General features: G+C 35.9%; 1 protein-coding gene across 1 annotated transcript; it reads right to left on the bottom strand.

Annotated features, from left to right (window-relative positions):
• Positions 1-857: 857 nt before the first annotated feature.
• On the bottom strand, positions 858-15963 carry LOC141911244 (uncharacterized). Its single transcript, XM_074802230.1, has 20 exons — positions 15880-15963; positions 15221-15367; positions 15063-15143; positions 14894-14981; positions 14771-14811; positions 14537-14607; positions 14360-14448; positions 14207-14287; positions 13511-13604; positions 13326-13439; positions 13168-13236; positions 12882-12980; positions 12753-12802; positions 12491-12607; positions 12221-12298; positions 11897-11968; positions 11722-11793; positions 11548-11646; positions 10768-11465; positions 858-1192 (listed from the first exon to the last, which is right to left on the bottom strand). Exons 2-20 carry the CDS (start codon positions 15342-15344, stop codon positions 858-860), a joined length of 2472 nt encoding a protein of 823 aa, XP_074658331.1. The 5' UTR covers positions 15345-15367; positions 15880-15963.
• Positions 15964-17022: the final 1059 nt, after the last annotated feature.

Below are 17022 nucleotides of genomic sequence, written 5' to 3'. Positions count from 1 at the left end.
TTTTAGCTCAACGGAATGGACATTCTTTTTGCTAGCTCTGTGAAGCTTGTCGTCTGGAATTGTTTCCCATTGTTCCGAAGCTCTTCTCTTCTCTTGGAATGTTAATGTTGCATTAAAATTTCCGACAATTTTACAAGTGTAATTTACAATTTCTCCTTGTGTTTTACTGTCGGGGTTTCCTTTGAGATCTGGCATTGGAATGATTTCTGAAACGAATGAATATAAATATATAGCACAGTACACATTAAATAGCCTTCCCCAGCACAGTACTCGGTCAAACTTCGAAAAACTTATCAGAAGAAAATCCAAGGAGGGGGGGGGGGGTGGGGTGTTAGAGGCTATCGAACCCCTCCCATGCTTCGTGTTCAGATTATTTCTGATAGTGAGATCAATCATTTAATGATGGAACTAACCACAATCAAAATCTACATCGATTGATATTTGTAGCGCCTAGGTCAGAGGACGACCATCTTGAGTCCTATCGGCCAAATTTTTCTCGTGCTGATGGGCCCTTTGGGGGATGAAAACATTTACGAAAGACCACGATAATTGATAAAAGTCTCTTCAAAATTTCCCTTAAAAACTTGAAAAATGTGGAAAAAGTGCTGATTTTGGCGAACAACAATGGCTGCCAGTCTTGAAACTTCGTCAAAATAACTGGATCCCGTCTACGGACGAAAAGTGAACGCACTAGCCCGCTGGGACTAAAGTCCAAAATGGGCTAAAAACGAACTCTACAAACACCAGATATCAGACATTTTATCAGCTCAATTTGACTATATGATATTTCTAGGAAAACCAAGAATGCAAGTTAATGCTCTAGATTATTTGATTATTTCAATAAGCAACTCAAACGGTTACTTACCAGTTCGTTTAACTACGATCAGATCAAACTGATTAGGTTCCGGATCTGTTGGGCTTTCATTTATAAGACATCTAAATGAAGATCCATTGTGTAGTTTGAAATCTGCTCGGAATCTTAGCTCAACCAACTCAACATGATTCTGTTTGTCGTTAGTTCTGCGAAGCTGGTCGTCTGGAACTGTTAACCATTGTTCCGAACCTTTTCTCTTCTCTTGGAATGATACTTTAGAATTTCCGCCAATTATTTTACAAGTATATCGAATCGTTTCTCCTTGCATTTTATTGTCGGGTTTTGCATCTCGAGCAGAATGAGGCGTCCTGTAAATTGCTGAAACAAATGAATATAAACATCAATCATATTAATGATGAAATAAACCACGATTCAAATCTTTATCTATTTCTGTTTCGCGGCGTCTGCCGGAAATTACTGCACACGGTTAATTTATGAATGTATTTTTCATTGAAATATATAAGAGATACCTGGGAAAAAACTGCACTTGACCCCTCTACTCAAACGTCTGACTCCGCCCCTGGTTAGTGAGGTGATTATATGAGCGACTCGTTTTTTATCAAACCAGACATCAAGATACAAACTTCATGCGAAATTAAGTCAACCAGATGTGTTTATAGTTTGTTGTTTTGTCAGGTTGCATTTAGGGCCTGTAGAAAATCTATTATTAAACAGCTGACGTCATCGAATTCGCAAATCTGACTGAAATATAATCACAAAGTCTAGTAATGGCTGCTGCAGTAACTTACTTTCAGCTCCAGATGTTTGTGTAATGTATAAATTTCCCAGTTGCAACAAAACTGTGCAGATAATAAAGAACAGACGCGTCTTCATCGTCGTGATATAGAAAGGATTGATTCACCTATACCCGTATATACATAGCCAAAACAATCGCTTTGGTTGAGGAAGTTTAACAGATTTAGATGGATCGATAAAAGAGTAAATATATCCTCGTGTTATAGATAAGCAAATGGAGGAAGATAAAAATGTGAAATTTATTAGATGAAAAAATCAGCGGACCTTCCTGACCTGATCAGCCCTATGGGCGACAATTCCTTTCAAGGAGTCAAGAACGATATTGCCGCTAGACGTATCAGCCCCACTCCGCGCGGTTGCGCCACTGCGCGGGATTTACGCGAAGCAGCAGAACACAAACATGGCCACTCTCTCAATTTTCAATGATAGAAATCGTGTGTGCATTTCAATTAAGGTCGGCTGTTAGGGTTTTAAGGCACAATATAAGTTGATGATGTGATATGGCGATGTTGATTAATGATAATTCCACAGTGAAGCTAGTCACGAACGGTGCCGATTGAGTGTACAGCTGCCAAAAACACGTGCGTAGTTGCGTAACTATTTGCAGTGAATTGCAGACGATATACGAAGCCATAACGGCCTTTAAAAAAAAAATTATACCAATCGCAATTGTAAAATAAAAATGAGATGGAACCTTAGTTAAAATTCTGGCCATTTCTAAAATTTTATTAATTATTATTACTAATTTTTAGTCAGTGCAGAACGTTTAGTTTTCCAACAATAATGAGGGGTGGTAGGTAGTCATGCAATTCAAGTCATCATTTATTACACGTTACTTCCGTGTTGTTGAAAATCTCGTGAGTTCTGGACCAAACCCCAATGAAAAATGTGATCGGTGTGCTGGCCACAAATGCACACAGATCGCACTACACTACCCATTACACACTCCAGTACCCACAGCTTTCATCCATCCAAATATTCAGTGTCTTTCTTCCTGGATTTCCGGGGCTGAAGTCAGCCATGTCTTCGGAGGGTGGATTTTCACAGAAGTGATGGAACTTTTATTCCTAAGAAGGTGGAACCATTTGTAAGGTTCCCGCGTAAATATCGGGTCCGCTGAGAACTTACGTAAATCATCCAGTTTATGCATATTTCGTACAAATTAGCCAATCATCGACGAGTATGACTAATTATGCGTCCAATCATTAATGAGGAAGTTTTGGAAGCTGGTTTTAACGGCAATTTTAATAATTCAATTTTCAAATTAAATCATTTTGCTATCAGAGATTTATGATTTATACCGATATAAACTTCATGCATTTCAGAATAGATTGATTTCTTCACTAGAGTCGCCGCGCAGTTTATAGAGCGAAGATGGATTATGACCAGTGACCCCAATAGTTAGATAATATGAAATATGAAACTTCATTGTGTTCGACAATTCTTGTCGTTCGCACAGATTATTACAAGTGGGTGTCTTGTATATGTTTACACCTAGAGGTTATCGCGATGGTGTATGGTTTACCAGTCTGGACAGAGGTGCTCAAACTGTCTCCCGTAAAACAAGCAGACCCCTCTTGTGAACATATCAGGATGTATTCTGGATGGACGAAAGATAAACCGTTCTCAAAAACTGAGCCGTTACTGGAAATTAAATGGAATTTGAATTGTATTATTGTTCAGGATTTATTTGGAATGAAATCGCGCTCAAACTAGTTCTGGATTGATATAAACTGTGCTAAAAAAAAACTGTTATCAAAAACACAAGGATTCAAATTGACTCAAGGATTATCATTGGATTCATACATTACACACACAGGATTGGATAAATTGTAAGTTAGAAAAACATTAACAGTCGAAATTATGTTTTATAGGTTTAATTAGTTTAGGAACTTACTCGGTGAGTTAGTAAGTTATAGAAATGCATGAATATTAATACAATTTTAAATAAAATGCTTTAATTAGTAAATAGGGTGCTATTTACGTCAGGGTCCTGTGGGTCTCTGGGTCTACAGATAGAAATAGCAGTTTGTTTATTACTTATGCCTCATATCTTTATTTCATGTTCCTGTATTTCATGCTTCTTTTATTCCAGGGTTTCTCTCTATTTTCAGGTTTTTTTTTATTTTTACAGAATTTCAGATTTTTCAAATGTATTGTTTTATAAGACAACGCCTTTTATGTAAATATTTTACTTGAAATAAACATGACAATTTCAGGGTCATCGCTGAGACAAGACCCCAGAAGACTGGGCCACAGAGTACGTGTCTTCACCCCCAGCACACAACAGAGTGGCCCGATTCAGGTGCGGCCTGTATGTTCTACTTCAGTGAGAAGATCAAGATCCCCTAGTCACAGTAGATTGAACCTTAAGTTGAATGATGATGACAGAGTGACTGAAGAATTCCGGTGTGACCTGTATATCATGTCTCTCAATTTCAGTATCCTCCTCCCTACCCCCAAACCCTAGCCTGAATGGGTAGGCCGAATATATAGGTTAGGTTAGAATACTTAGTTGATAGATCTTTTAATTAAAACATAATTTCAGCTGTTGATATAAAATACAGAATATGTAAGTTTAAGTGGAACTTTTTAACAATAAAGTTGCATTTATTTACAATTGAACTTGATTGGAAATTTTTGACAGTTTGTGAGTTAAGTGTGATTTGATAAAGAGTTGAAGAGTTGAACTCTACTTCTTATGAAATACAAATGACATTTACTTACGTACAACTGGTTTCAGGTTCAGACAGCCGGTTTCGGTCGGGCCCTATTCCTGTGGAACCTAGATTTCTGGTTTTATATGGGTGAATTATTTCATTGGTATTTGAGCTGATTTTGGGCGCGCGATTTTGTTTTGATGTCGATATTTCTCGGGTGTATTTTTAGAAGACGCGGTTTTTTAATTGATGATTCAAATTCACTCGTTATTTGTTATTTTGAGGTCTCCTCTCAATTTCATATAATCTCGTAATAGAAGCGGTTGTTTTTTCGTACCAGTGAACGTCAGTGTTTTATTGCGAACATAGAAATTCATTACAGAAGACAGAATTAGATTCAACGATTTATTACAATTATTCTATATGTAGATTATAGTGGCTACGAACTTTTGAAGTCATCATTTTGAAGCCATTTCGCGCTGTTTCATTTCTGTCACGGCGACTCTAGATAGGTAGATCTCGGTCTATTGTTATTCCACATCAGTTCCTCCAATTTCACAACCCTCACGTTGTCAATTCGCTATGGTACGTATTACATATCACAGAAAGCCGCATATACGCTTGAATTCATACTGTTAGCAAATATCACAAAGTATCGCAATTTGCTTATTACGTAATAACTAAGACCGTCGAAGATAGTGATACTGTGACATAAAGTGCAAGAACGAAGGCAATCGGGTTAATTGGATCCATATAGAGATTTGATGTTCTAAAAAAATTAATTAATTAATGTACACAGTTTTAAAGAGACCTTCAACAGTTCTTTTAATAAATTCGCAATGACAACATCCATTTCAAAGTGCCTGGCTCATGTTGCATTAATCATTATCTTAATGTTCCCAGCAACTTTAAACTCTTCAGTTGGCGTCACCACGCCTCACGTGACAGCTTAAACAAAGAGACTAGGTCGTGGTCACGCCTCAAGTGACGGTTCCTATTACCCCCGATAGATGGCAAAGTAGTCAAGCCTGGCTGCTGACACTGAGTCAGTATGCTCTATAGAGAGCCACTATGCTCTATAGAGAGCTCACAAGCGATTGTATATACTCTACACACACAGGCAGTATGTACTGGTTGTCGTCGGCAACCAGGAATGTGAGTGTTGTATCAGCGGTTTTGGACCATATTCCTAGTTTCGACATATACCATACCCAGCTCAATTATCGCTTAGAACATATCAATCATTTAACTAAACAAACTTGCAAAATGCAATCTTATCACTAAATAAACTCTCAAATTAATGCTTGAATAAATTTGAACGATTTCTTTGAATTTCATTTGAATAAGTTTCATTTTTAGGAGCCTAATTATCTGAAAACCCTGGGTCATCTGGGGGGTCAAGGTGACCCCCAGATGACTCCCTGACACGTTTTATATCAAGGAAATGAGATATCTAGAGGATTCAGAGGATCAACATTGAGGAAACCCAAAGAAACCAAACAACTGAGAAGTGATTACGAAATCAGCGAAAATTGAGCGATTTTCACTTTTATGATCCCTGAGGATTTTTTGAAATTTCTGACCCCCCAAAGAATAAAACGACTGCCCTGGATGGTTTTCTTGTTGTCCTATGATATTATGAAAGAAAATAGCTATTTACTATTTTATTTGTATAAGATTCTGGCTTCTAAAGTGCAATACAAAGACGTTTTTGGTTGCGTGACCTCAACTTGACCTCAGGTTTTGGGGGGTAGGACCCCCTACCTTGCACCCGTAGGTCCAAACTTTTTATAACTAACATTTTCTGGTAGAGATACCAATTAGCTTCATAACAGATATTGGTTTTAGGAGGGTCTCTACACTGGAAATGTATCTAACTTTACATAGAAATCATAAGACAATAAAGGCCAAAATTAATTCCCCACATTGAATGGATAATGAAGAAATATATCCCCAGCGGAAGATTAAGTATCCAGACTGATTTTTTCAAATTCTGTTCCATCTTTGTAATTAACTGGTTTAGTGATTAAACGGCAATCACACATTTTAAATTCTCGTCAAATGTGGCGTAGGGGATGGGGCTCTGAAATCTAAAAAAAAGCCTGGACGGATCCAAAATATATCTGTTTCGCTCGACTGAGTTTAAATTGGCCGCCTTCTCAACAATTTTATTGCAGTTCCTCTAAAATTATCGTTTGCTATGTAATAGATAAAGAAATTTACAGACGAGTTCAAGGTCGGTAAAAGATCGGTAAACAGTTCTTGAAGGGTATAGATGGTGTGAGAGTATTTAATAGGTGGCATTTTGACGAAGCGACCGATGAAACTGTTATAAGATCGGAACGAAGCAGGGATTTTGCAGACGACAAACAAAATAACAATAGGTACAGCTATCCTGATAGCTTTCACGTCTAGCCTTTGTTCGCCTTCTTGTGTCATTTCTTTTCTCCTGGAACTAATCTTTCTCAGAGTCCATATCAGATGGCTGTTGAAAGTAATTAGCAAAAAAGCAGGTAGGATTTCTTTATACAAAGGATTAGGAAAGTGATCAATCCACGTAAATATTTCAATGAGAAAGTATTTTCGTATGGGATCGCTTGCTGGGCGGATAGATTTTATAACGACTTTATTACATTCGTCATAAAACCAGATACCTACTGTAGTACCGATAATCAATGGAGAGCCTAAGATACCAAAAATAATATAGAAACAACAAACTACAATTCTTACCCTTGGTATTGTGAAATGAGTTCTAGCGAAGAATGGCCTAGCGATAGAAAAAGACCTTTCTAAAACTAGTAGTACAGTTATCCAGTTCCTTGTCACTTGCGCTGAGTTTCTCGGTAACCAAGCTACCCGATAGATCCATGGCCGAATACCCCAACTCATACTCGTAGGAATCACGAACATATGACTACCCTGGGTCAAACCGGAGACAATGAAACGAAAAGGCTCTTGAATTATGTGAAATGTAAGAAAGATTATGTCAGCCACTGCCAGACATCGCAGAATGTAGAGCCATATGTGATTTGAAGTTTGGCGACGTAAAATCACAATGCTGAAACTATTCAAAATTATTCCGACGATACTGATAGGAAAACCTCCAGCTAGTTTTACGCTGATTGACAATACGTTTTGGAATAAGTAAGGTGTGCAGGGATTTCTAGTAGTTGTAGAGAGTAGTGAAGTCGTCTGCGAACTGAAATTCATCGTGAGAGAGAAACCTGTAATCTATGAAATGGAACACCTACCAATGCGTCACGTAAAATGCGGTATTCGAAAAACGCCTAATGAAAAACACCGAATCGGAAAACGCATAACGCCTAATTCCTAGAAAATGACCTAATTTAGAAGCTGTGCTATTTACCGATATTGTCACTTTCGTTACATACTATTTAGTGATACTCACAATCCAATTCAATTACATAACGGAAAAATGGCAGCTTTCTCAACCGATGATATTAGAAAGATCAGAAGGGTTAGTATCAAGAGGGTTTATGGTTAAATACTATGGGGTAGGCTTTACATAGTTACAAAATGCGGTTTCGGAACCTCGCATCGCTAGTGCTGCGGTAAAACGTTACGCTTACACTCCGGTGTTAGCGTGTTCGACTCCTGACTTTTTGGGGTATTTTTCAAGAGTTTTTAAGTCCATACAGTCAATGTGCATGACGAGCCTATTAGGATCTACCCTTTAAAACCGGCCTTGAATTTTGAATGCCGGAATCATTAGATGGTCGTGCATAAATATTGTACAACGGCAACGCGCACGAAGACTGATAGCCTTTCTCAAATAATCCTCCAACGGTTCACATCCACGCTATGTGAGTCTAATTCAGATTAGGCCTACCAACGAGAGATGTAAATGATCTCAGCCCCTGAACTCAAAGACAAAAATAATAAACTAAGTTCCATATCAAAAATAAATGTCTTTTATTATCATGAAATAATAACAAGATTTATTAGCAGTATAAAACCGGTACACTTACGTATCACTTCGGTACACTCCCTGATTTCTTATCAACTTCTCTCTTCGTTACACATAATTGAGTCAAGGGAATTAAAAATATAAGAAGTTGTGCATGCATACTTTATGGATGGCCACGTAGGCTTACACCCAAGGAAATACTTGTACTTTAACAACTGACGTATTTACCTAATTAATATGTCCGTAAATCACCAGCAGTGGACAGTGGAACTAAAACATCAATTTTTTCATGCATTTTACGCTATATTGAAGGAATGTCAAAAGTTCTCTAATTTACTAAAACAGAATCGGAGAAAAAAGTCTTCATTTTCTGTTTCCAATGTCTAAATTACCTACAAACCATGATAAAAATGTTTTGAAAATACACGTATCTCGGTTTGTAGGCATAGAAACAGAAGGCATATTTTCAAACTTTATTGACACATTGATCTGGGACATTGGGAAGGTTGGTACTTTATAACCAAAACTGAGTTACTTCACCCAAATAAGGTTAAATAGACATTGGAAGTATTAAATGAAAAACTGAAAAATGATAAGTTTTCTTACCAATGCATAAATACATATATTTCTTCACTAATCAATGCATAGGCTACAAACTGGTACACAAACTCGATAGATCACACTCGATCCACTGAAAATAAGAGTTAAATGATAATCAGAAAAATTGAATTCATTGATCTAAAATCAAAAATAACCTTTATGAAGAAATTGTTGGTAGTTTTTCAAATGGCCAACAGTCATTGATGCCTGTAAACTTGCAGTAACTTTTACTGCACCTGGAACGAAATTAGGATATTTCTTATTAATACAAGAAACATTCAAATGGTAATATGTATTTTGTCGTTTGTCACTAACACCTAAATTATTTGTATTCTTATCTAAGTATGTGCGGTAATCTAATTTTCGTACAATCAAATCACTTGGAGTTAATCTATCAAAATCAGTAAATTCTTTCCTACATCCATAACATTTTTTAATTCGCACACCAAGTAAGAATACAAGAAAAAAACCATCATCAGAATGGGAAATACTATTATCACAACCAGGATTACCACGATATCTTCTAACAGTTTGTCCCTTCATTCCAGCAGCAGATAAACTCACCCCAACCGTCGCTAGACTAGTAAGATTTGTCTTCTTATTACATGATTTGTGCCAGATTAAAAATTCTTTGAGAAATTTTACTTTTTCAGCAACGGCTACAGAATGCGAACATAATGAGTGAAATTTGTACTGAGGGCATGTACACGTAAACTTGTTCTGTTGTAAATAGAAATTAACCTGATTGTTTCTATCTGAACTTTCACTTACTACACTATATTTTAGAACTGAGTTATTTTGACTTGGTGCATCAGAAATATGATTATCAAAACTAAGAACATGGGCTGCCTTTTTCCAAATCCCTTTCAAAACTGCTTCACTAGTCTTTACTGAGTAGACAGATTTTGCTTCGTCACATGACACTGATAATGAATGGGTACCCGTGGTACCATTAATATTAGATGAAGAATTAAGCAATTCGTGCATAGTTACACAATTAGCTTTCTTCAAAAACAGTTTTTTTTGGTCAATGCTTTTGTCTAAGAGGGAAGGGTCTAATAAAATATGTTTGAACTCATCTCTAACTTCAAAATATTCACCTATTCCGGCATAAGCCATAGCTATGCTATCTCTTTCAGCTTTTACTAAATTGTAAATTGAATTAATAAAACTGGAAATACCCATTTCTCTACTTTGAGCCCATCTTCTTAGTTTCGCGTTGGTACTTTCTGATACATTTGTATAAAATTTATCGGGAGGAAAACCTAGGCCAGAGGATGAGCGTACAGTAGAAATCATACATTGTTTCATCATTGTCATCTGTGACTTGATATAATTAATAAACGGAAGAATACTCGGAGAAAAAGATGAAACCCATGAATCAAATAAATCTACAGCTTTCTCATCAAAATCATTCAAATCATAATCAATTAAACCCTTTACATTTTTGTTGCCAATTACTTCAGTAATAATACGTTTCTTAGCTTCCTGGGGAATATCTATTGTGTTTAAGTGGGTTTTTAGGTTTTGATGAAAATGTCTTGTGCACCTTAAATGAATAGCACTTGGAAAAAACTCATGTGCAGCTTCACTTAAAGCGCTCTCCCCATCTGTACCAAATGAAAGGATATCTTGCAAGTCCGGACATTTTTTGGTTATTGCATCAAAAAGTTCAGTGTAAACAGATTTAGACTTTTTGAAATGAATTAGTACTGGGCCAGTAAAAATAGGTGTCTTACCAGTAGATTTAGTCTTAAAATGTAAATGTCTATAGGTAATAGGTGTCACATCAAATTCTCCAAATTTAAAAGTTGGATCGAATGTTATTGTGGCCATGTCAACAGGATCTGATGAAAAGCGGTAAATATCTGTCAAAGTTTCATCTAAATACAAAATTATACATAAATCAGGATGGAGTTTAATGTCTCGGATAAAAAATTTCAATTCACTTTTGGAAAGTTCTAGAACATGGTATATTTCATCATCTTTTTTCCCATGAGTAACGTTTCTATGTTTTTGTGAAATCTTATAGGCCTGAGATCTTTTGGGAATGTCTGCCAAAGAAGTTATTCCGAGAATTCCATTCTGAGAGCTGATGATACTGCTGACCGCTTCACTTTGACTTTGTCCAAGCATATTGTCTTTCACTTTATCCACAACACTTGGTTTAACTCGGCTGTATGGTTTATTATTGCGAGCATTGCCATGGGGAGCAACTTCTATTATGTGAGGTTCTCCAGAAAATCGATATTGGATAGAAGCCCTCGAATTTAAAATATTGCCTGATTTGTCAACTATAAATCTAATTTTTTTCCCAAAGTCTGGGTATTTTTTGTGGTTCCAATAAGTTGTTTTCAATATAAAATCTGCTGCCTGTTCATCGCAGAATACATAATCGGAAGTTGTACTTTTCTTGACAAACTTTTTAGTTGTACCCCTATTTTTAAAGACTCCATTGCCATCACATTTTAGGTCACTTTCAGGTACCTCATTCAATGAAACAATGAAATGCATGTTTTCTTGACACCGATATGGTACTTTTGAGCAAATTCTATCATGTTGTTCCAGAAGTGCTTCACAGACATCACTGACGGAAATTTCTTTTTCAGAGCTGAAAACAGGGAGGCATCGATCTTCATTCAGATATCTAAAACAAAAGAAATCAACAATTCTCTGGAAAGTGCGTTAGAAATTATTTAGAATCTATACTGAATTTTGAAATAACTTACTTAATAGTATGACTATGGGCATGACACTCATCATCTGACGATATCATTATTGGTTCAACCTGAATCTGATCACAGGTATCCTTTTCTGATGAATGGCGCCTAAAACAGTAAAGGATAATTCGTTTTAAAATATTTTTTACAGATGGCTTGGAATATGAGGAATCGATAACCTACATAATATTTTCATAACTCGGTAGTTCATCAGATTCAGAATTTTCAGCTGATACAATAATTCTAGGAGGCTTACTATGAAAAAATTAAAACAATTATAATATATTTTCTAATAGTGCAGCAAATTACCTAAGACCTAAGAATGAAAGTAGCTTTTCATATACAAGTTGAAACCTACCTTGATAAATCTTCTTCATCAGATGATGTCGAGATATCAATGTATTCTGGCGAGTTTTTACTGGGGGATGTACTGCAATATCCAATTTTTATAACAATAGCCGACTTACATAGCTCTGCCCCCGAAAATAGCTCAGTTTCAGAAAGTGGCTAATTGAATAGGGTGGATATATATATATATATATATATATATATATATATATATATATATATATATATATATATATATATATATATATCCCTGAAAAACTTTATATTTTGCATGTAGAATTAATGAGGTTAAATTGGAGAGTTAAGGGCTTTTCATATACAAGTTGAAACCTACCTTGATAAATCTTCTTCATCAGATGTCGAGATATCAATGTATTCTGGAGAGTTTTTACTGGGGGATGTATCAGCTTCACTGCAATATCCAATTTTTATAACAATAGCCGACTTACATACATAGCTCTGCCCCGAAAATAGCTCAGTTTCAGAAAGTAGCTAATTGAATAGGGTGTATATATATATATCCCTGAAAAACTTTATATTTTGCATGTAGAATTAATGAGGTTAAATTGAAGAGTTAAGAGAGATATTGCAAAATTTCACTGACCTATCATTTTCGATCTCTTCCATATATTCATTTAAATGCTTATCTACTTGATGGTCTATCATGCCAGACTTCGAATGCGATGTAAACATACATAACTTGCACTTCAAGTTTGTACCCCTAAAAAGGAATATTTAAATCCTACATAGATTCATCTGTTCAACAGGGTTCTAATTTTAAGCCATTAAACACATATAAATGTACACTGGAACATGTAGTAAAGGTCTACATGGATCATAACTCTAAATCAATAATCTGCACTTACTTTGATCGTTCCACCCTTCTTTTCTTATTTGACATTCTTACCATTGATTCCTACAATAACATTAAATATTGGAACAAAATCTCATATATTGATAATCTATGTCAATGATAATAAATAGAAATTTCCTACACATTTTTTCTTTTTTTGTTTACATGCAACTTGATTCCATATCCAACGGTGCTGAATTTCTACTTCCCCAACATTTTCCAGAGTTGTTGGAAATTCATCCTAAAATGATTTGATATAGTAATATTATAAAAGGAAACTAGGGGTCCAGGGAATGCAACCACACCCACTTGGGAAGTGGTTTGAAATGCCAAACAATCATAAAATTTCATTATTCAACACCCCCCCCAGAAATTGGGCTATAAAATATTTTAAAAGCACATGGTGGTTGAAAGAATGTAATGCTTACATTATCCTGTTCATAGAACACAATATATGAATCTCCATCGAATTGCCGAGACATATAAGTTGAATCATACTAAAACAAAACATGAATATTTAAGTATATTGCCAAACCAAAAACTGTTACCGTAGTTACATTAGTGTCAGGTGTATCATCTTACTTACATTATCATCATTCACATAAAACCAATTGCAACCATATTTAACCACACTAGTGTAGTGTCCAGATCTGGTTGAATGGCCACTATGAAGGACAATACTTTTCAAAGAATAGCGCACCTGCGAAGAAATAAGGTCATTATTACCTATAACTGGTTTTCTCAGTATCAAAACTCAATAAATATACATACTATTTCTTTGCCCATTTGACCCATCAGTTTTATAGGTGCGTGAATGTCATGCGCTAATCTTTGAATTGTCCTTGAAAAGCTATCAAATGCATAGCTGGAAATAAAAATGGTATATGCTTTTCATGTAACTAACTGCCAGCTTGAAAATGCTACCACCATTTAGGCAACCATTATCCACTCATATAGTCGTATACGATTGAGAATATGATAGAAACAGCGATTAAGTATATGTGCTCTGCACCAGAGGTGTATATAAATCTTAGAAAGAGATATTTGATATGAAAATGAGACAAATACATGTAAGCTTATACAATCAAAAAGAATATCTGAGATGTACATGTATAGAATGAGAATATCATAAAAATACATTTATCAACATAATAATAGTGTCTAATGATAATAGGCAGAGGATACTTAGCACGAAGACGGTAGATCTGAAAAAAAACAGAATGTATCATTATGTATTAGTCGCATGCACACATTCACTGTATAACACATGTATAGTATAATTCATCATTACATGTCTCCAATGAGTGATGATTATTCAGTCTAAGTTGAAAACTCAATCAGTTATTGTCTGGGAAGCCAATTTAAAACCGTGTCTATGCGTCGGCAAGACAAATAATGAAAAACAACTGTATATGTACAGTGCTCACAAAATTTTAAAACCGGTACCCTCAATATTAAGAAACATACCGTTTTAAGTGTATCGCCATATATTTTCCACTGCTTTTCCCTGCTAATTTTCGCGATTGTTTTGCAGAAGAAAATCCACACCTGAAAAAAAATCACAAAACTAACACTATGTTAGTGGAATTACAAATCGTGAATTCTACAAAAGACACATACCTGCTGCAACGAAAATCTATAGTTTCACTTCGATCCATGATTCCAAGACCTTTGGGGATGTTCGACACAAGCGAACCATCTGTAGAATCCTGCAAAAAATGTCAAAATTATTGTGCGAAGATTAAAATTAAATTAAAATTGTCATGAAGCACAAAACCACAAAATTCAAATACCAACCACGCATGGCAAAGAGGTGATCGGCGTATAATCAGATAGTTTATTTTCGAACCCACATTGTTCACATGTCGCTGAAATCATGACAAAAGATCACTCTAAGACGACAGTAATAGATGGCAGTAATTATCCATAGGCCTATATAAATATATTCAGTATATAAGTCATCAGATACAGTGGAATGGCCAAAACTTTTCATATGATAAACAATCAGTTTATTATTCAAAGCATGCTTACTCGTCTGAATCCATGTGGATTTGAACATATCTCCTAAAACTCTGAAAAATAAATTGTCATCATTGCATGCATGAAATTCATTTATGGAGGCCAAACCACATACATTGGAGGTTTAATACTTACAAATCTTCCTGACGAATTTTTCGTAGGAGTCCTAAAAAGAACTCCTCGGCATCTTGCTGCTCGACTTGACAGCCATTAGGTATAATTTCTAGAAATATATTTCTTTATACAATACAAACATACAGTGCCTATGCGAGTAACCCATAAAAAAACAGAATTTTTTAGTTACCATCAACGTATTCAAAAAGAGGTTCATTATTTCCGTCAAATGCATCTGCCAACTTGCATCGATAGCAACATTTATCAGAACCTATAAAAAAAATGTAGATGTATCAGAAATTGAGCCATGAATTTAGGCTATAAGTCCTTTTTTAGTCCATTACTTACATTCTTCTACAGCGGTGTGCCTCTGCAAACGCTCGACAAACTCGGGCAAACAGCGGAGTGATTGAATAACTGCATTCATATAACAACTGCAGTTGTTCAAATTCTCGAGGGAAACAGGTTCCATAGGAATGGTTAATTACAGTGAAACTAGAAGAAACAAGGAATTAGTGTCATAGGCCTATGTGAATTGAATGTGGTGACGTACATATACAGATATACAGAATTAGATAAATACTAAAAATCACTGAGCTGCGTGACAATTGAAGGAAAAAGGTTTACAGAAAATTCCAGATTCGAACCCTCTTCTGTATGGACCCTTTTACCTTTTAATCATAAACGTCATTTTTTAAAATTATAATAATTAATTGATGTCCTCGATCCCATTTTTATAATAAAGGCTAGAATACCACTAAGTTTTGGTTAGGTTAACTGAGTGTAATATTAGTAGTTTAGCTGACCTGTATACTGTAAGTCGTTAGTAGATTGGAAGGATGATAGAGGCTAAAAAGTAGGCCAACATTCCAACATTCAACAAGTTGAAGCAGCAAAAATAAAAAATCATCGCTGACGCTAGGCCTATAGTACTACTTATTCGGCCTACGCAAGTAGTAGAAGTAACGAAGGTTAAACATTAAACAATAATCAAAAAGAATACCTACTGCTGAATAATCAATCAAACGTAGTACCGATAATCGTGTTTTTGTAGCGTAACCAAACGAACGTCGAACGTTAGTAGAAACGGAACAAGCGGGGCTCCACGCACTCTTCAACCGTAAAAATGTCAATCCAATTTATTGCAAAAGACCGTATCGGTTTTTTGCGTTACATAGTTCACGTAGGGATTTAGGTCAATTTCTTGGATATTGCTAGGAATTAGGCGTTATGCGTTTTCCGATTCGGTGTTTTTCATTAGGCGTTTTTCGAATACCGCGTAAAATGCACACATTCTATGAATGCTTGTATGTATATATTTTCACGATCTCTCTCTTTTTGTAAACCTCAACCGTACGGAATTCCTGGACCGCCACGCTGTTCGTCAATCGCTAAACGTTATCCGCTATTGGTTAATCGTCATACGTTATTCGCTATTCGTTATTGATTCGGTGGTGCCGAGTATTTTCTTCATCGCAACGCGCACAAAAGTCATCGAACAACTGTAACACGTGTAGACGACTCAAGTTTAGTTTTACACAATGGATAAATTCAAGCGTTTTAGAGACGAAATATATAAACGTGAAATGATGTATATCATTGATATCTTCGACGGTACAAAAGCCTTTGATTTTTTAAACCTAGTTTTACAAAAAACCCATCTGTTAGTGTAGCAGCAGTGGTTTCATAACGATATGTATCATGTTAATATAGTTGTAAGTTTCAACTCTCGGTGTAAGGCCCATTTTTTGCGCGGATCGGAAACCTTCGTACGCTACGGGCCTTTCATTAGTTAATCCCTGGAGAGGGACTTCTGATGATCCCGTCTGTTATAATCTAGTGTTGAATGATTTTTCTGGGTATCCGTTTGTACGTAGGTTGATACTGTCCAGAGATCGGACTAATGATCGTTGAATTCTGGACTACGCTAAAGCCGCTCTCAGACTGATCAATGCCATTCTGGTATGTATTCGACATCCCAGTATCGAATATGAACCGATTTAGTCTTTCACGTTATTATTAGACATTCGATCAAATTCAATCGTTTAATTCTAATTCAGTTCAATCTGCAGTCAGGGAGAACCACCTTCAAAATATTCAACCGGGTGCGTTCACACTCTACCGCTGGTTAGACCGTTCCAAGGATCAAT

This window comes from Tubulanus polymorphus, chromosome 9 (assembly GCF_964204645.1).
Source record: "Tubulanus polymorphus chromosome 9, tnTubPoly1.2, whole genome shotgun sequence".
In the NCBI taxonomy this organism is placed as follows: domain Eukaryota; kingdom Metazoa; phylum Nemertea; class Palaeonemertea; order Tubulaniformes; family Tubulanidae; genus Tubulanus; species Tubulanus polymorphus.
Note: the sequence above shows the minus strand (reverse complement) of the source record. Positions and strands in the feature narration are given on the sequence as shown.

What these genes read in the sequence shown, in the direction of transcription:
- LOC141911244 (XM_074802230.1), bottom strand. Translation starts at nt 15,344, where the DNA reads ATGGAACCTGTTTCCCTCGAGAATTTGAACAACTGCAGTTGTTATATG. An exon ending in ATCCACATGGATTCAGACGA is followed by an intron (nt 14,608 to 14,770) that starts GTAAGCATGCTT and finishes TCATGATTTCAG; the next exon opens with CGACATGTGAACAATGTGGG. An exon ending in CCGAGTTATGAAAATATTAT is followed by an intron (nt 11,647 to 11,721) that starts GTAGGTTATCGA and finishes TTACTGTTTTAG; the next exon opens with GCGCCATTCATCAGAAAAGG.